A 21,712-nucleotide genomic window follows, 5' to 3' on the forward strand; every position below is an offset into this window, starting at 1 on the left:
TATTATAACAAATACTTTAAATAAGCATGCACAATAAAGAATCTCTTTTTATAAATTTACAATGAGGAAATCTTTAATTTGTCTAAGGTAGCATGAAAGAATTATTTTTCTACTTGCTTTAATACTTCCAAACACATATTCAAGTCATCAGGTTGTAGAAACCTATTCTACCGTAATTATATATATTTTTATGCAACAGATTAAGAAATGCTCTTTTACAGATAATATACACACTATGAGGAAAAAATACTTATATACATTAAACCTTATGTTCTGCTGATATATATTATTTTATATAAAACAAAAGGTTTCAGAATAACAACTATACATACACACAGTTGCATTGTGTGTTTATGAAAACAATTTAAAAGTTCAGTCAAGTAACATAAGCTTCACTTTTAGCTTAATTTCAAAATTATCATTCAAGAGAAAAAAACTTTTTTAGTGAAGATATCCATTTTTGTTATGTCACAAGGGAAATGTGAAATTCAGTATTATCAAACAATAGTGGCCTTTTTGGAGGATTTGGAACCTTATCAGCCTTATGTAGCAGTTTAAAAAGACCTGTTCCAATATTCATTGGGATCCCCATAATTATACATTCAGATACACCTGGGTGACAAAGAAAAAGGACACAAATGGCATATTAGGCATACTAAATATTAACACATACACAAAAGCTCAAAACATTTAGGATACAAAAAATAAAGCTACTAAGTTACTGTACACTTTCACTCTTACACCCTTAATGCTTGTTTGAAAATGTAAGAGAACCATCAGCTACAACAGACTTGAGTAATCATACTCAAGTTGCTACTGAGTTTTTTCTTATTAATGAAGTGTTTTGTATCAGGAGACAGAAAGCCTAAGAGGAGTCTGTCTACTGCTGTCTGTACACCAAAGTAGGATCTGAATGAATAGCATTTGCCGTTTTAAGAAAGCATGTTGACTATGAAGGTAAACAAATGTGATAGAAAAGAATACTATTGTAACAATACATTAAATTGATAGCTTTTGCATTTGTTTAGTTTCTCAAAGGGAAACTCACCAGCAATAACGACATACATTTAATGTTGTTCTAAGGTTCTAAATTATTTAGTAAAGTTAAGGACTGGGAAATCAAAGAAAAGCCAACAATGTTACTAAATATGGGCTGATTTAAACAATTTGAGTAGAGCTGGCATGAGTCTACATTGAGGGAAACAAATTCAGAGGAAATACAGTATCATATATGGGGAATGGCATAATATAATGCACAGAAATAAAAAAAACAATTCCTTTGTTAAATGTTTCAGCAATTTTATTTACTGTTAACAATTTGAATTGCACTCTCCTAATCCAACATCTTTATACATATTTAGTTACTTGTGAACATTCTAAAAATACTAGGTTTGCTTCCTGCCTTGCACTAGAAAATTTAGGCGTAGAATTCAGCCCATGCAAGCCTAAGCTGTATCTGTCCAGATCAAAAATGGATAGATGGATGCATGGTTATTGCAAGCTAACGGCAACCCTAACCCTAAACTGTATCATAAAATAAATTCACAAATATGTTAAAGCTATGCGGTTCAGGCACAAACAATCATTTTATTGTGATTAGTTGGACAGACTTTGGCAGATTACATTAGATGTGTTCTAAATGACCAACTGTGCTAAGCATGGGTGTGTAAACATAGCCTGAATTGGAATAAATATTTTCTTAAGTAATTTTTATTTATGTAGGTCAGGCCACCACTTTGATATGCTCAGATAAAAAATAAATTGTAATGCTTAAGGTAAAAATAAATCAAGCAATGATGTAACACTATGAAACGCCTACCAGGATGGACTGGACCCAGACACAAACTATTGCTATGAGTTAAATTACAACTCTCAATTCAAAACAAATGTTACTCTAATTTGCAGGTCATTGTGCTGTCACTAATACAAAATGTATTCTGCACTGTTTAACATTAAAAATAATTTCATATATTTAGTTCATTGAAGTATGTTCTATTACAACCAAGCAAATTAAGTCATTATATATGAGAAAAACATCTCAATGCCAATTGTTTCTGTGTTATAACAATTCTAAACATATAGAAGAACAAAATACTTACCACATACAGAGTCTTTTTGTCCAAAGTATGCAGCATCGAATAAATGATCAGCAGTTTTTTCAAAAGAAGCAAGCATAAGAACACTCTCCTTCATCTTTGCTAAACCAAATCTGGTAATTCCTAAAATTTCACCCTACATTTTATACAAAAAAAAGGAAAATACAAAACAATATATAGTAAGTAAAAATAGTGTTTGTTAACTTGGAATGTAACATACATATAGTGAAAATGTATCAATACAAAAACAGAGAAATATGCTTATACTCTGAATCATGCGAGTGATACTAAACTATTCCTTTACAGGTCTATACATCCATTTTTTATTTTTTCTTCATGGGATTGTGTGGTCCAATATTTCCAAAATAATTTAAGAGCTGAGGGGCGCAGCTTCTGTTTATTTAAATGAGAAGTTCTAAATTATAATACTGCAACAGTTATGATTTTATTAACTCTGCACCTTTAATTAAGAATACCATCTTAAAATTATAAATAATCATTGCAGGCAAGAGCTTTGGATATTGGTAAGACAGTTCAAGGAAGAAATCATATCTTGCTGAGCTTCGCTGTATAAACACGAAGAATCTTATGATCCTGCATGGACTGGAATGGCACAGGAGATGGAGGATAGAGAGAGCTGCATTCTTAGCAGACTCCTTTGGCTTTACGAAGCAGCTGCAAGGGCAGAAATGTAGCAGTCGTCTTGCTTACTCCAAAGATGTGGTAGATTGTTTCCTGCACAACACCTTGAGCAACCGTGACAGAGAGCAAGAGCTGGAACCTCAAAAAGCTCTTTTGGACATACCAGTCCCAGCGGTGGAGTTCAACACTACCGAACTCATCTGGAAGGAAGTCCAAGGTGGTAATAGCAGCCAGAGCCAGCTCTACTCCAGGACCCAGTGGAGAACCCTATATGGTTTATTGGGCACCCAGAGCTCCTCAGAATCCTCTGGAAGATGCTGCAAGTGATTTGGTGAAAGGGGACAGTAGCAGAACAGTGGAAGAAGATGGAGGGAGTCTGGATACCCAAGGAAGAGAATTAATCTAAGCTGGAGCAGTTCAGATACATTTCGCTTCTCAGTGTGGATGGGAACATCTTCTTTAGTATCCTATCTAGAAGAATGACAGACTTCCTCCTAAAGAAAGGGTAGATTGATACTTTGGTACATAAAGGTGGAATTTCTGGAGTTCCAGGATGCCTAGAATACACAGGAGTTGTGACCTAGCTGATCAGGGAGGCACGTGAATGGAAGGGAGACCTGCTTGTGCTATGGATTGATCCTGCCAAAGCATACGGCTCATTACCCCACAAGCTAGCTCAAACTACTTCATATCAATCCCATGTACCCAGCAAGATCAAGAACTTCATTCTGAACTACTATGGGAACTTCAGGCTTAGAGTCACAAATGGAAACTTAACAGTTGACTGGCATCAAGTTGAAAAATCGGGAGTGGTCTCCCATAGACTTTTTCATATACTCAGATATGGGGTGGATATTTGAGGAGTAAACCACAAGACAATTATTATAATATTTGTATGCAAAGTTTGGTTGACCTAAGTGGAAGCGTACTCAGGTTATCGTGTTTACATACACAGACTTAATTCCAAAAATGGTATTTTCGGACCAGGGGAGGTCTAAAACGTCAAGATTCATCAAAATCTCATAATGGAATTTTTGCACGATTCCAATAATTCCCTATATGAGAAAGTTAGGGAGGTCTAAAACGTCGAGATTCATCAAAATCTCAATATCGAATTTTTAGACGATTACAATACTTTCTCTCAGTTATTCTCTTTGCCATGAACATGGTGGTAAAGGGAGCTGAGGCTGACTACAGAGCCCACCCATCGGAGCATTCATGGACGACCTGACTATCACTACGTCATTGCATGTGGAAGGTGGTTGTTCCAATGCCTGGAGAAGCACAACTCTTGGACAAGAATGAACTTCAAACCAGCAAAATCCAGGGCCATGGTACTGAAGAGAGGAAAGGTGGATGGCATTACAATAACATCCATCACAGAGAAAGCGCTCACAAGCCTAGGCAAAGTCTTTGACTGTAGCATTATGGATGCAGGGGCCATCCAAGCAATGATCAAGAAGCTTGAGGTTTGGCTCACCACAGTAGATAAATCTGGCTATACCCGGCAAGTTCAAGGATTGTTTACACCAACATGGCATCTTGCCCAGTGTCTTCAGGCCTCTGCTGCTGTACAATGCGACTATGTCAACTGTGGAGACCCTGGAGAGGAAGATCAGTTGTTACCTCTGCAGGTGGCTAGGTCAGCCACGCAGTTTAAGCAGTGTAGCAATGTATCGGAAGAACAATAGGCTCCAGTTCCTAATAAGAAGCTTTGAAGAGGATTTTAAAGTATTATGCACAAGAGAGGCACTGATCTGTGAAGATTCCTGGAAGGTCTGGAGCTAGCGGAGTCTTGGCTGAAATGCAAGGCTCTGATGGCTGTTGTTGCAACAGGGCAGTTAGGTTTGCAAGTGATCCTACATCCTCACTGTGATAAGGCCCATGGCAAGGACAGACACAATTTAGTGTGGTGGAGGTGCTGGCAGGTGTATAGGTGGAGCGAACCAGAAGGATGATGGGCATGCGGCAGCATGGAGCATGGACAAGGTGGGAGGCAGTGCTAGTGAGGAAATTACCTTGGGGTGGCAACTGGTATGCTGAACCATAGCGCATCAAGCTCATGGTTCAAGCTATGTATGATGTCCTACCCAGCCCAGCAAATTTATACACCTGGGGCAAGAGTGAGTTCCTCTGTGCATCGGCGCTCACTGAAGAACATCCTCAGTAGCTGCACAACAGCTCTCAGTGAAGGCCGTTATTGCTGCAGACACGGTAAGATTCTCAAGTCAGTAACAGGGGCCATCTTTAAAGCCATGACTAGCATCATCTGCAGCCTGAGGGACATCACCTTTGTAAGGGCAGGAGAGCAGTCTCAGCCTTCAGTAGAAGAAGGCCGGCTCAAATTGGTATTGCACTGGGAGCTGCAAGTAGACTTGGGCAGGCAGCTCAAGTTCCAAGACCATATTACACCAACTTCTTCGAGATCAGACATGGGGTTAACATCTGTCTCTTCAAAGCAGGTGCACATAATAGAGCTGATATTCCCTTGGGAGGACCACATTGAAGAGGTTAATGAATGAATGCTTCAAGTACCATGAACTGATGGAGCAGTGCTGGAGGGGTGGCTGGAATGCTCACTGTGAGCTCATTGAGGTGGTGTGTAGAGGCTTTACTGGCTTCTCATTATGCAAGGTCTACACTCTGCTTGTCATCACAGGAGTTGTGAAAAGGAGAGCCATAAAGTGCACCAGAGAGGCTGCAGAGAGGTCCTCCAAGTGGTTTTGGACCAGGAGATCTGAATCATGGGCTATGCTGCTGGAACACAAGCCAGGGCCTGCTCGGCACCTGAGCGAGGGTCTGACGTTGCGAGACCTGAAAGACCCGATGACTTCAAGAAGCATCACTGATGATGTGTCCCAGCGCATCCTTGGATGTATCTTTTAACTAAACTACAAGATTGTTTGAAATAAAAAGATGCAATTCGTACATTAAATAAAATTACACTTTCCATGAAGTAACTATACTTGTAAAGTTCAAACAATATAAGAATGGAAAATGGATTTGAAAAAGCTTATATCTACTTGCCAAAAATTACATATTTACTAAATCATGAACAAACCTTGTATGACATAAGATCTGCAAGCAACATAACATGTCTTCGATCTATGCTCATTCCATGATTCACCATTGTATATTGAATCTCATTGATAATGGTTGTTCGGGCAGCTTCAATACCCAATGTCCTCTCAACCTTTATAAGATTTAAATAAAACTATTAGAGATTATTCAATAATTTTCATGCAATTGGAAGTATGAATATGAGGAATGAAGACAACATAATATATTAATGCTCACTGACACAGGAAACTGGAAAAAGATATTTTCAACAGGACAGAAATAAAGTTAATCTTTAGCAGACAAAAGAAGGAGATGAATATTAATCAATTTTTCTGTATTTGTAGTACATATACAAGCTGTAAAAAATAAAGTGAACTAAGAATACTTCAATATATCTTATCAAAACTGATGTAAGCTCTCAAAATTACTTATTTTTAAACTCATTAATTTTAAGCAATTCTTCTACATAATCATTATTAAATATTAATATTCTTTAATTGATTACCTATAAAAACAGGTAAACTAAACTATCTGTCACACCTTGTGAAGGCACATCAGCTGAATCATTATGTTTCTAAACATTAATATTCAAGACAACTTTCATGTAACCAAATGAAGAGACAATCGTATTTCATTATTACACAAATTAGTTTTATTTGCCTTGCATTTTAAGATTTGTTCAGTTTTTTTTTAATGTTTAGGTTATATGCACTATGTTTTGTAAACTGACATTATTTGGGCAAAATAAAGGTAGCAAACCCCACTGAAATAAGTGAACTAAAAGAAGATAATGATGAAAGAGACAAAAATATTTAATACTATGAAAAGTCTAATAGAAGTAACTCTCTGGGTGTTACGAGTTTTTAAATAGAGAATACGAGCAGCCAAAAGGTCGGGTCAGGGAGCATTCACTGGTACAGCGTGTTGCCGCACCCACCACATAACGAAATAGCTCGTGATCCTGCTTGGCAACACCCCAGGCGGATGCACGGTCCAGTCCCACCCTCTGGAAATGATTCCCTATCTGCCAAAGCCAGGTGTTAAGTGGGCATCCCCCCTTGGCCTGGTCCAGCCATTCGCATCTTCAACAATTGAGGATACTTCAATCCAAATTACCCTTGGGGAATCGCGTCACCATGCCATAGTGCCGTAACTGAAGCTCCCTCACAATGCAGGGTACGTGCCTCATTCGGGACTCCATGAGCAACCTCTCATTTGAAACAAAGTCAAACCAGCGGTACCCAAGGATTCCAGACAACTCAGGACCTGTAAGATGTCTATTTCTCAAATTACAGACTCTGATAATATACTTATCCTCTTAAATGGTTGTATATCCGGGCCTTCTGCTTCTCATTCTATCCTAGTTAGATTCAGTTTACCTTCTTCTTTCAAGATATTAGTGGAAAACCTTTGTAAAGAATCTTTAGTTTCTTGTCAATCTGTCACATGAAATAAGCTTTATTTTGCAAAACAATAGGCTCTCAAGTCACTTGAAGGAGCTAGCTTAATTGGTCTATTTTTGAACCCAGAGTTGAACTTTAGGAATGCAAGTACGTTTCAACCCAAGGAAAGGCAGTTTACTTGGTTTATTGGACAGAACAACAGGTTTGATCTGTGCTAACACAATTACAAAGGTATTTCTAATACCCAATTAACCTTTAAACAAAAACAAAGGACGAGAGACTAGGAGACTTTACCACTAGGACACTGGAATAATGGCTACTGAAAATGGGGCTATGTAATAGCCATTTGTAACATTAGTAATGATCTGCTCTATGATTAAATCAATTCAATAGTACTTTAATAAAAAGCATCAATTTCAATCAAAAACTTTCTGGGTGACTCCAAACTTTTTAATGCTAGTGTACTTTTTATACACTCAGTAATTGTGTGTAAATACTGTTTCACAAAGACTATCATTTGTAATGCAGGGATCAATTTTTTCCCCACTGTGAAGTGTTTTTTTATTTCCTGCAACTGATGTACGCTGTGACAGGAATATGATTGTGAGAAATTGTGGATTTTTTGGTCTGAATATAATATTGCTTCATTCCTCACATAATTTGATCTTTGGCAAACAGTGCAACATAGTGAAAAATATTCATGATTGATGGCGTGATTTGAAACGGCTTTTGTCATCATAGTAACCAATGAAGTTAACAACTGGGGCACTCACTAACACGAAAGCCTGACATGAATCAGGCTTTTCTTTAACTTTTTTTTGTGACTTCATGTGAACTTATGGTAACTAAAATCACACTTTAATTTTTTTTTTTTTTCAAATATAAGAGATGTGGGGCGGCACGGTGGCGCAGTACGTAGCGCTGCTGCCTTGCAGTTGGAAGACCTGGGGACCTGGGTTCACTTCCCGGGTCCTCCCTGCGTGGAGTTTGCATGTTCTCCCCGTGTCTGCGTGGGTTTCCTCCGGGCGCTCCGGTTTCCTCCCACAGTCCAAAGACATGCAGGTTAGGTGGATTGGCGATTCTAAATTGGCCCTAGTGTGTGCTTGGTGTGTGGGTGTGTTTGTGTGTGTCCTGCGGTGGGTTGGCACCCTGCCCGGGATTGGTTCCTGCCTTGTGCCCTGTGTTGGCTGGGATTGGCTCCAGCAGACCCCCCGTGACCCTGTGTTCGGATTCAGCGGGTTGGAAAATGGATGGATGGATGGATAAGAGATGTGACAAGACATATTACACCCAAAAAAGTAACAAACATCTGAACAAGTTTTTTTTGTCATTTTATATTGTATATTTTTTGTCACTTTTTAGAGAACTGGCTGACAGGTTAGTAATGTCTGAGCCAACCTTCACGTCATCATGCCCGCTGTGCCGGGAACCATTAATCAACCAACCAACTTGATACTTTGCAGTATACCCCAACCTTTGGATTGTCAGTTGTTTGTCTAAGTTTCATGGGGGACACATTTACAAGTTGATTGAGATTTACAAAGTTACACTGCATAGAAATGTGTGTATGCCAGGTTTTATATCAGATTTTTTGGCACTGCATTTTCATGTTTTTGGTTTACATGTTTTCGTCCTCAAATCCAAGCAAAGTTTTATAAAGAGACCTCTAGTGTTGTCATGTCATGCTCAGAAAGTTTTAGATTTTAGACACTTTTGAATTTGGAATTTCAGATTAGGGATACTCAACCTGTAAAACACTGCAATGCTCAGGTGTGAAAAAATATTGCCCATTCCAGTGTATGTAGTATAATTAGTGGGAAAATTACTAATTGGTAAACTAAGTAAGTAAGGCCTTTCAAGTAATGTTTTGCCTATCTTCTAACACTTTCACTTAACAACTAGACTGAATCTGCCAGACCACAAGTTTATTTGTACATAGTGACAGTACTTCAGGTAAATATTTGATGTTTGTTAGTCAAGGAAAGGTTGCAAGATGAAACAAGTCCACAGCCACACTAATGGAACACAAAAATATGAAGTCATTGATCATTTCTACTTCATAACAAGCCATCTGTCAATGGGCTTAAGCTAAAATGCAGGCCTTGTTACTTAGTAATTAACCAAAGTATATACTAAAGTTAACATAAGAACTGATAAAATGTATGCTTTGTAACATCTTCAATTGAACGCTTAGAATGAAATGATAAAAACGATTACATCTTTTTCTTGTAAAATTGTCCATCATTGTGAAGATTGTGGAATAATCAGGAGGAGGACGGTGACCAGCTGGTGTTTTTCATCAAAACTGTGACTGTGGACCCTAGAGGTCTGTCTTGCCCTGGAATCAGCTGGAGTTGTTTTCGTATCGTTTATTGTCAAGTATTTAATTTCAAAGGAGCTGATTCTATCTGTTTATGCTGATCAACTACGTTACTTCTCTGCCCCTGTGTTATTTGAGTATATACTGAATAAGGCTAAAATTTGTAATAATAACCTACAGTTAGCACATTGTATTTGTAAAAAAGTGCTAGGGCTCTAAACCTGCAATACGCTATATCACAATATAATTGAAAAGTCTAGTCCTGGACTATAATGAGATTAGATTTTTTTTATTCGCTCAATACACACAAGGAAAAATTAACAAATTATAGCTTTTTTAAATATATACAATTTGCAAAAAATTGCATTTTGCTCAGCAACAAAAGTTATTTTACGATTCAGAGGTAATAAGCAGAAGAAAAAATGAAAACAGTTACTAAACTTTCATTTAACTGAACTACCAATCATTACTGATAATTGACTGAAAAAAGGATAGACATAAATACAGGTTTCGCTGCTAAAAAAAACCTTAAATCAAGACAAATCACGTCAAGACATTTTTAACCCTTAAATAATTTTATTTTCAACATCTTACTAAGTGATAAACAAATGGATCATGCACTGTATATGAAAATGTTCAATTGTAGTGCTTATTTATAGTTGTAAGAAAGCATGCATTTGAAAATTACAAACCAAGCTAAATTTAACTAAATCATTAGAGCACTTAATTATATTATATATATATATATATATATATATATATATATATATATATATTACTGTACCTCATATGTATTGTTTGAAGTTGTTTTTGTTCCTTTGACACCATGAGTTGCCATGACTGCACGGAGATTATCTCCTTCCACCAGTAACTTAAATTTTTCTTTTCCACTTTGTTCATCAACATGAATGACAGCCCTAGAAACTTCTGGTATGCCTTGAACCACAATCTATAGGAAGATTTAAAATAAATAAATATATTTAGGGGTAAAAATGTATTATTATATTAGCATAGTTATATGCATTATTTATATTAGCTTTATGCTGTGATTAGGCCTGACACAGTTATTAAATAATTGGATGAATGAGAAATGTCATATTTCGATTAATATTTCCTTGTCGTTTTCCACCGACTAATGTTTGATTTGTGCTCATTTAATGACATTCTGTGGAATGTTACTTTTAAAAGTAACTTACTTTTTTGTACATAACGAGTAATGAAACTAACTAAATATGTGCTTTCCTGGCCTTACACTGTGCTTTCACAACCCCACACTTTCTCTTTTAGTAGGAAAAACTGCACATTTCACTGGCCAGCATCTGTTATTACTTCTTAAACCCAAGAACCTTCATGAAACTGACCAGAAACACAACCAAATCTGATCATTTTCTTCCGTTTTATAAATATCGTAGCTTACCTAGGTCGGAACCTAACAGGGACATGCTCCACAGGTGGCTGAATACAGGTTGAGTAGCAGAGGGGATTACAGACACTGCACTAGGAAGTCCTGATATCTCGCCTCCTGGCCAGCTGCTAAAGCACACTGACTTCTTGCCTTACACCCAGTGCTGGTGCAATGATTACTGGCTCTCTGTGACCATAAAACTGAGCATATTAAATCTACCCCATGGCACATACAGAATAATACGTATAATTATAATTTTTATTCAATAATTTTTGATTTTATGTGTCCGCACTGAAGTGCATGGCAAAAATGAAAGTGATGAATTTTGAGGAGAGGCTGGTTATGTGGGTGTCAGCGTGATGAACGATGGGCTGAATAAAATGTTGTAGGTCATCAAAGCAAAACGTATCCTTGCAAAACGTATTTGAACTGCTTCAATGTAAATCACCTGCATGTCAAGTTCATTGCGCCCTTTTATTAACCAAAAAGCAATTAATAATGAGCTGCCATTAAAAGAAACAACAGCTATTCAGAGGAACTGGGGCCATTTTAACCCAGATGTTTGTTCTGTTTTAAATAAAAATCTTATAAAAAGGGTGTAGGGATTGAGGAATTTTAATCATTCCCTGTGTGCACTGTGTTGAATTCATTTTTCTGCATGAAGATATAGTACCACACTTCTAACAACCACCCAAAACCAACCCTCATGGATGCATACAGCTTAATAATATACTATAACATGGCAACAAAATAAAAAAAGACTTTTTTAAATGAACAATAAAATGATTAACAGACAAATTAATGAGACAAAATTGCATGCTGAATGAGCGTGGGAAAGTTTTTTTTTTGTAAACAAACAATATTAGGTTATTTTAGAAAACAGCTATACCTTTGGCAAGTCTTCTTTGAGAGACTGTAGGACATAATACATAGAGCTCTTGTTGTTCTCACGTGGAGACACACAAACAATTGCTTCTCCATGCACTGCAATGTCTCCAGGTTTCACTCTTAACTTAGAAATGCATATTGAATACCGCACTGTTTCAGCATTCACCTATTAAAAAAAATTGTATTTAAAAAAGAGACAGCTAGGCTTTGCCATATTGTGTTCGTATTTGTTTAAATATTTTGTTAAATTAGTTAATAATAAAGCTTGTACTATTTAGATAAAAAATAAATTCAACAATTTCAATCATCCATATTCAAAAAATGTATTACCTCCAACCTCAATAGGCGAATTCTTTCCAAAGATAACTTTACAAGAATAAAACAATCATCTGGAAGGAAGACTTCTTCAATATATTCTGAAATCTTAAAAGAAGATTCTAATGAGCAGAGCTGAAGTAGTACTGCTATTTACCATTTCAGGAAGTCAAGCTGTACAACTAAAAGAGACTTTGTGAACAAATCAGCATTTAAGTTGCTACAGACAATGTAAAGCACTGGGAATGCTGCCAGTGGAAAAAGATCGCAAGCTGGGTACAATTCAATAACCTGAGTAAACAATACATTATTTGTTCCAAAACCAGAGTACCTATTTTTCAATGTACACTTTTATTAATAATATAATTACAATATTATAATAAATATATCATTACAATTGTGTGCTACACACAAGCTGAGAATCTGTATTACAACATATTCTGATACTCCCAACAAGATCACTAAACTTAAAAGTACAGATTTTAAAACAGAAAACATTTCCACTCAAAACAGTAGCTGAGCTGTACATACTAATTGAAGTAGAGGGGCACCAGGTCAATACCACCACCTCAAACAAAACAGGGCAATATAGGATAGGGACAGAGGTCTATGTAGCCAAGAGACTTAAACAGAGGTAACAGATTCAGCTATGCCAACATCCTAGTTGGAATACTGATAAGAGACCGTATTCTGTGGATAAGCTGATGTCTCTTGCTGACATTAGCTTATTAAGGAAAGAACAGGAGTCTAATAGGTGGTATCAAGAAGACACTTTACAGTATTCACGACTCTTTTGTATTACATAGGTCAGGCTACCTAAGGCTGCCTTAAGCCTTTAAATGTGTGGTGAATCTTAAAGTTGTAGGGATATCTGGGGGTATTAGTGACAGTTCCTGGAAGATGATTTCAAGAGCTGCAGAGAGGATCCCTAAACTTAAAAAGCAACAGAGGAAATTTACGTAAAAGTGGTCCCTGGTTGAGGCTTAAAATCTCAGTTCTATTTGTCCCTAGGGCAGTGTTTCCCAACCTTGGTCCTGGGGGCACACTGTGGCTGCAGGTTTTTGTTCCAACCAGCTTCTGTTTTTAATTGGACTCCTGGGCTAATTAAGTGGTGTGTTATCTCCCAAGTTCTGTATTAAAATGTACCAAGCAGTTATATGGGAATAATGTATTTTTTTCTTTTTAACAATATTTTCATCTTGATTTTCATTCTACTTTTCTAGGTGTTCTAATTGTTTAATTAATCCACTATTTACTAATTAGTGGGTCTGATGCTAAAGTAGTTGCAGCCTTTGATTATTCAGTGTTGTTAGCCAGCGTGCCTGCTCTGCTCATTTTTAATTGTCATTAATAAGATAGAATGAAGGGGAAAAACTGCACAGAGAAAGGGCAAAATATAATGAAATCAACAAAAGAGATTTAAGCATTTAAATCTATAGCATAGGCAGAAATATTTTTAAATGTCTTATAAATGTAAAAATCATGCTGCTGTGCTTCTCTGAATGTAGAATAAAAGAAAAATAATACCAGCAAATTAAATGAGATCAGTGCTATCAGGTGTTATCACTGATTAGGAATCTGGTTGGAACAAAAACCTGCACCCAGTGTGCCCCCAGGACCGAGGTTGGGAAACACTGCCCTAAGGGATCCTGGAGTCAGAAGGATTGCTCACAACTTCAGGTAATGGGATCAAGAGATGTAAACTACTGTTAGGGTTACAGGTGGTGATGCATTTAAGTGCTTGGATTGATGCTTTTGAGAGGGAAAATGCATCAGGCATGTCAACTGCTAGAGAGGGATGCAATTCCTGGTTTGACACACACAGACTGCAGAAAGTTGTTTATGCCTATACACCTGTACTTTTTGCTTCCACAGAATTAACAGCTCACCCGATAGCAGTAAAATTTTAAACTATGGTACTGGAACAGTTTTGAACAGACAAAACTCTGCAGTGACTAAAGCCAGTCAACCATCCCATCAAAATACAGCATGGTACCATTTCTTTGCAGGTAATGTGATGAGAGCTGCACTGGTTTACATAGTCTGCACGTATGTGCCAGAGAGACTGCAAAAGCATCAATGGCATAAAAAGTGGAGGCAGCGCGCACGCACAATGTTGTAAAGTAAAACATTGAAACTAAGAGCTGTTTCTTTACTCAGAAAAATACAAGACTATGACAAAAAGATATATGGAAGTTTTTAGACTAAGTGTGCCAATGTATTTTACCACTGGCCAACCACTTTACTAATGAGAATTCACAAATTACTATTGATGCAGGCATCACAGAGATGCAAAGGTAGCATTGCTACCCTTGCTAAGGAGACAAGGGTTCATTGAGTATGCATTGACTTCCTCTGAGTGCTATAGTTTCTTCCCACAGTCTAAGACATTCAATGTAGGTGGAATGGTGATGCTAAATTGGCCTTAGTGTGTGTGTGATGTGTGCTTGTTCACCCTGCGATGGACAGACACCCTTGTTCAGGGACTGTTTCTGCCTTGTGAACTATGCTTGTTGGGACAACCTGACGCCCTCTATGACCCTGCTCAGGATTAAGAGGCATTTGAAAATAGCACGGTACTACTGACACTGCCATTTAATCCAATGGGTTCTAAAACCGCGATATTAGGTGTTTTACATACAAAAGCTCATTCAGTCTCCACTTGGAATTCTGCTGCATTTACTTAGATAAGCCCACCTAAAAACAAGGACAAATGTTTGAGAGTCCATCTGTGTGTCCATCTGGATGCTATGGCTCTGTCATTCCAAAAGATGGTAGAGCTCAAACATTTTTTAGTAATAAAGTAGCTGTCTAATTGAGCAACATATTTCTTTAACACCAATTACTGACTTTCAGTAAAAAAATATGCTAGTGAAAATGAATGAATGAAAATGCACAGCTAGTGTATCCCATCAGGAAACAAGTTTGATTACCCTATATTAGACAGGGTACCATATCTCATGCCTTTTCTCTAGTGGGCTACAACATGAGAGGCCATTGTTAGTACTTCAAGATGAGACAACAGAAAATTCAAACTTTTGGCCCATACAAGTATCTGTGTTTAACAAATTTAAATGCAATTAAGACTTTGAAGAATAAAAAAATGACTCACCTCTCCAAGGAGGGTTTTTTCTATTCTTCCTTTCACAAGCCTGGCAAAATCCGCTTCATCATCAATATCCAAATTAGCTGTTATAATTGGTGTGCTGCGTAACAAAAGATAAACTTCAGTTTAGCAAATGTATACTTGACTCATACTGCTGATAGCTGCAAACAAATTTCATTAACAAACAACATTTATTTTACAAGCATCTTTCTCTAGTGGACACTATCCTATTTTATATTTTTTGTACAAGTGAACACGCAGGTAACACAAGTGAAGAGCTGCACCAATGCATATCAAAGAAAAAAAGAAAAGATTATTCTCTGTTTCAGGACAAATAGCCACAATGTAAGGTCTCTTCATTTTTTATTTTTTCTGTGTGGGAATAACCTTATTTTCTTCTTTTCTGTATACAGGTAAAGTGACTTGATCAGGGTTCACATAGTGAATCAGAGGATGGGACTTGACTAACAAACATGAGGTTTAAAGTCCAACAATTAAGAAGAAGAATGAACCATTCAGTTTAGTCATAGTATTTTTATTGTACTGAATTGTAAGTCTTAAGCATCTTAAAAATGTAGATAAAGAAAATCATACATCAACATACAATACATACACAATATAAGCTAACATTTTGGGACATTACTTTGTTATTTTTTAAGTAATTCATGAAGTATACTAAACCAAATCAGAGCAACTACTTGTATTTTTAAACTAGAAGGCTGCACAGAGACAGATCTAAGAAAAGGCAGGGTAAGATGATATGCATCTTATCCTAAATCCTAACACTATGCCAGCAGAACTAGGATGAATAAAGTCTAAATGTAAATAGGTTTAAACAATACAATATTAATCATACAAAACATTTGTGCCCCAATGGAACTTTGTTGCACTTTGTCTCCTCAAAACATGCAGATGTAGCAAAGATTGTGACTACAGTAATCCCTCGCTATATCGCGCTTCGACTTTCGCGGCTTCACTCTATCGCGGATTTTATATGTAAGCATATCCATATTACTAACCGAAGGTTGTAAACCGGATATGGACGCAGGGCGCATCGAGGCGCACACGCACTGCAACGAGCCCGCCACAGAGAAAACAAAAAAGGTTGTAAACCGGATATGGACGCAGGGCGTATCGAGGCGCACGCGCACTGCAACGAGCCCGCCACAGAGAAAACAAAAACGAGAGGATCCAGCGCATATGTGAATCACATTACAGTATTACAGTACGGAATTCCCAGATGTCCAAACTACACGGCGTAAACCGGATATGGACGCAGGGCTGAACTTGCTGTGCTCCACTCTGCCAGCAGTCAGTGTCAGCAAAGGCAACGGAATCACTTCTCCACAAAACGAGATCGCTTTACTACAGATATGCGTATGTAATTAGATGACATTTCTCCAGACACACCCACCCTCCATGATATGTCATCCATCCACATATCGGACAGAACAGAAACTGATTGCCATTCTTGGATTTCCGATTCGCTAGCGAATCGCGGGCTTACCTGTTTAAATATATATTGCGGATTTTTCGCTGGTTCGTGGATTTCAGTGGAAAATGGGTCTTTTAATTTCTGGTACATGCTTCCTCAGTTGGTTTGCCCAGTTGATTTCATACAAGGGACGCTATTGGCAGATGGCTGAGAAGCTACCCAATCAGAGCACGTATTACGTATTAAATAAAACTCCTCAAATATGTTGTGAGCACGGGGGCTGTTCGCACCCCTAGAGGATACGGCCGCTCCTCAAAAAACGCTGAAAGATTACCTTCACATTGCTCCCTTCCTTGCTGGGCTTACTTGTGATTGCTTTGTTGCGCGATATGCTTCCCGCACGGTGCTTCGCATACTTAAAAGTTCAAACAGCACCTATTGATTTTTGATTGTTTGCTTTTCTCTCTCTCTCTTGCTCTGACATTCTCTGCTCCTGACGGAGGGGGTGTGAGCAGGGGGGCTGTTCGCACCCCTAGAGGATACGGACGCTCGTCTAAAAGTGCTGAAAGACTACCTTCACCTTGCTCCCTTCCTTGCTGGGCTTCCTTGCAGCTGCTTTGTCAAGAGACATGCTTCCCGCACAGTGCTTCGCATACTTAAAAGCTCCGGCACCTATTAGTTTTTGATTGCTCTTCTCTCTCTCTCTGACATTCTCTGCTCCTGATGCGCACTCCTTTGAAGAGGAAGATATGTTTGCATTCTTTGAATTGTGAGACGGAACTGTCATCTCTGTCTTGTCATGGAGCACGTTTACACTTTTTGAAAAAGAGACAAATGTTTGTTTGCAGTGTTTGAATAAAGTTCCTGTCTCTCTACAACCTCCTGTGTTTCTGTGCAAATCTGTAACCCAAGCATGACAATATAAAAATAACCATATAAACATATGGTTTCTACTTCGCAGATTTTCACTTTTCGCGGAGGGTTCTGGAACGCAACCCCCGCGATCGAGGAGGGATTACTGTATTTCATTGGAGACTAGGCTTTACCTTCACTGATGGCTGATCGACACATTTACAAACAAAAGACAAATAACAAGAACAAGTAACTTTTCCAAACACTCCCACAGACATTTAGCTACTTTTGCTCCTCTGTAGGTGAAAAAAAAAGCAAAAACGTTTTAAATATTTCTGCACGGCTCCTTAGTGGCAACCACAAAAATCAAAGTTTTTAAGAGTAAAATGTATCTTTTCATTGACTCTCACACATCAGAACACAAAACTCTCAGCAGTTCCACTTGCAAGGATGATATCAGCATGTGTCTGTCTCCAGTTTTCAGTATGTCTCACCAAAATCCACCACTGTTGTTCTAAAGAAACTTAGTGCTGAGTGACTAGTACAGATCTATCAACACTCAAATTATGTTTGGAAGCACGCCATTGTATTCAGTAATACTATTAGTCCCTTATTGTGTTACAGAGAACAAATTTACACATAGCTAAGTCAAGATGCAACCTCACTTGTAATCCAGGCAGAATTACACAGCTCAGCATTCCTTTCTAATCACTACACAAGGTCCGACAACTCATTTTAAGAACGTATGCATCTTAAGTTCAAAGTTCAGCTATGTGTATGTTATATTTTCTTTCTATGTATAACAATTTGTATACTTTATCGTTTTCTTAACCTATCTTTCCAATTGTCAAATTAAATCTTTTCCACATATAAAACATTGCTATCATAACTGTATCCATATAAACTTTACAGCAGAAACCTTGCAAATCCATACATTGTTCTACTTAAATAACCTTACAAAAGAAGTTCTATCATTTACCTGATATTTTTGGAAGCATTGATGATTTCTTTAATTCGAGGGACACCAAGAGTGATATTCATAGAAGCAACACCAGCAAAGTGAAATGTTTTCAGTGTCATCTGTGTTCCAGGTTCTCCAATGCTCTGTGCACACAATGCACCAACGGCAGATCCAGGCTCCATTTGGGCTCTAAAAAACAAATTTGCAAATAGAAAATATAACCACCTAACAGAATGATTAAATGACATATTTTGGTGGTTGGGAAGCATCTTCATCTTCAAATAAGCAGTACAGCTAAACATTATGGCTTTACATGACAAAAAATGTTAATTGAGGACGAGCACATGAATAAATTAGCAAAAATGGAACAAAATTTTGTTTATGAAACATTAAAGACGGAAGCATTATGAATACAGTAGTATGATGGGTATGAATGAGCTATGAGAAAAATCCTGTACACAAACGCTTTTTCATACATTGCCATGAGCATTATTTTCCCCTGGATATGTTTGCACAACATACTTATAATAAAATGATAACACAGAAAAAAACTGGTGTGCTTGCATGTGATTTTACCACAGAGCAGTGACTGTCATAAACTAATACGGCATGGAATTATGACACCTGCATTGCTCAAAAGGAAGGAACAGTCAATAGGACATTTGACATTTACTGAAATTTTGTTAATAAATGTATGAGTGTCATAGCTTTGTTATTTTGTAACTACACACATTTTTTTTGTAACTACACACATTTTTTTGCAGCAAATCCATATTTATACTTCATGTGAAGGGAAACTTTTGCCAGGTCATACAGGTCTGAAGAAACCAAGAAAATGTAAAGCATGAAGTTAACATCACTTCAGTTCAATGATGCACATAAACATTGTACCTCTCAGCCAAATGTACCTAGTCGAATGGCTATTTAAGACATATGTCACCAGATTTATAATCTGCTGAGGTGTTTTACACATTACTTTCTGGCTTTACAACAATACTGGTTTTCTTAGATTGCTAGTTTTTATCTAGTCTTGAGACTAGTAGAGCTAATAAAATGTGCGGTGATTTCTTCTTTAGCTCGCAAAACATGATAATTATTTCATTCCATTGTCCAAAATGTGAAACATGCGCACAGCCACAGTACCATGGTTTTATATGAGACTCTGGCAATGACATTACTGTACAAAACTAGTACAAAATTTATGTATCTTCAGTGATCTTTTGATTATAATGAGTTAATACAGAGCATATGAAATATATGGCAGTATAAAATCTGAATCAAAGTCACATAATAACCACCCTACACACAATAATGTAAATTGTGAAGTTTAAAGAGTAAAGGTTTATAGTGTTATTACTGTCATTCATATTATATATGAATCTACAAAACCACTCACAGTTTTTCCAATAAAGATCAGAGATCTTCAATCAAGATTAAATTGTGGTACTAATAAAATGTAAATGTGTTTTACATTGTGAAAACAACAAACATGTTTTTTTCTTACTCATGTATTACCTCATGTATTTGTCTCTACATGTCTCTAAGAATTTCTCAAGTTGTGTTGGTGTAATCCTGTCCAGCTGATATAGAACCTTTGGCTAGAATAAAAAAAAAAAAAATTACTATCTTGTTAAGCAATTAGTTTTCTTCCCCTTAAAGGCCTTTCTTAAATTACCTCTGTCGTTCCATTGTCGTTAATGCCATACTTGTCCCTTGTTTTCTTGATCTTTTCTGAAACTATTTTGATGAACTTTTTAATCTCCTGAAACAGAAATACATACAATGAACATTTACTTTATGCAAAAAGTATTAGAAATGGCAAATAATTAGCTAATGTTTAAAAGTTGAAATTGTACATAAAAAAGCATAACTAAAAATATACTTAATATCTGGTTTTAATATTAAGTATACTTAGCACTTTGAAAAGTAATGAACATATTGCCTAAAAACTAAAGTGTGAACTCAACATATACAGTAAGGTGTAAAACAGTGTATAGTATAAGCTGCTATCGTGTATACTGTGTGTGTGTGTGTGTATTTATTTTTTAATTAATTATAAAAGGAAATCCTGGGACAAGACTTTCTTGGAGACACTTCTCATTCATATGAATGCTATTGTCAGACACAGTTCCTGCACTCTCACCTCCAAGCGGGGTCGGAAAGACAAAGTAGAACATTGTATTGAGGTTCAAAAATGGCGCGATACACATGCAGAGCAGGTTAGACATTACGAAAGTACAAAAATTTGAAAGTCTCAAAGCACTAACAAATGGAAATTATTGCTCGGTGAAATAACGGAACAGTGAAAAGAGATCAAATATATGGACATAGGTGATATGACAGAAGTATGTAGTTATTGTTCGGCTTTACACTTTAAGTCGGAGACTTGTAGATCATCTAATTCGTGTTGCCATCAGGGAAAAGTAGCGTTTCTTCCCAATGAAGAGACCTATCCGTGAGAATTAAAAGATTTGTCGTTTGGTGAAAGTGAAATCCACATACGCAAGCGGCAGAGATGTGAAGTGGCTGGCGCATAGTGCAGGCGGGGGTTGGCGAGTGAAGCCCTCTAGTATAATATATATATATATATATATATATATATATATATATATATATATATATATACACACACACACACACACATAGCCAGGAGTCATCATTATTCCTCATTTGTTATATATTTCCTTTGATTCCTGTATGTCTAATCATTTTCCTCTGATAATGACTCCTGGTAAGGGCTGAAAGCTTAGGAATAAAAAACTATATTAAGATACTGTATAAAACTCATCTTCTCCCTTTGCGAATTTCTAGCTAGAAATATGCAAACCATATCGCAGACCTTCGCTCATCTATCTATATATACAGTGATAAAAACGTACTTTGTATTGGATGAAATCTGTTAGGCTTCAGTCAACAACTGAAGACAGTCGAGGTCCATTGCCACTTTCAATGTTGCCCTTTCCTGTGCTCAACTGCATTCCGTATTTAATCAGATACCTTATATAATACCTCTCACTCTACAATCTCAGACACACATCATACTGTGCAGTTCTCTTTGGTAAAAAAAACTCTGCAAAGATTAGATTTTTGACATTTTTGACCTTTTAGAAGAGTATATTTTGTAATTTTTTTGTGTGTGTGTTAAAAATACAATTGCCTTGGTGTAAGCAGACTTTCTTTGCAACTAAGGACACAATATAAACTTTTTTAGGAGGAACAAACTTACTAA

General features: G+C 37.0%; 1 protein-coding gene across 1 annotated transcript in view; it reads right to left on the minus strand.

The window, feature by feature from the left end:
- polr3a (polymerase (RNA) III (DNA directed) polypeptide A) overlaps positions 1 to 21,712 on the minus strand; it is an 88,284-nt gene that overhangs the window by 194 nt on the left and 66,378 nt on the right. The window contains exons 22-31 of the mRNA XM_051922923.1: positions 20,159 to 20,245; positions 19,999 to 20,081; positions 18,502 to 18,672; positions 15,242 to 15,335; positions 12,145 to 12,237; positions 11,816 to 11,980; positions 10,306 to 10,470; positions 5,800 to 5,931; positions 2,100 to 2,232; positions 1 to 612 (exon numbers count right to left, since the gene is read on the minus strand). The exon at positions 1 to 612 is cut by the window's left edge and continues 194 nt beyond it. Coding sequence (XP_051778883.1) covers positions 464 to 612; positions 2,100 to 2,232; positions 5,800 to 5,931; positions 10,306 to 10,470; positions 11,816 to 11,980; positions 12,145 to 12,237; positions 15,242 to 15,335; positions 18,502 to 18,672; positions 19,999 to 20,081; positions 20,159 to 20,245 — 1,272 coding nt within the window. The 3' untranslated portion in view covers positions 1 to 463. The remainder of the gene's footprint in view (positions 613 to 2,099; positions 2,233 to 5,799; positions 5,932 to 10,305; positions 10,471 to 11,815; positions 11,981 to 12,144; positions 12,238 to 15,241; positions 15,336 to 18,501; positions 18,673 to 19,998; positions 20,082 to 20,158; positions 20,246 to 21,712) is intronic.

Source organism: Erpetoichthys calabaricus, chromosome 2 (assembly GCF_900747795.2).
Source record: "Erpetoichthys calabaricus chromosome 2, fErpCal1.3, whole genome shotgun sequence".
NCBI lineage: Eukaryota > Metazoa > Chordata > Cladistia > Polypteriformes > Polypteridae > Erpetoichthys > Erpetoichthys calabaricus.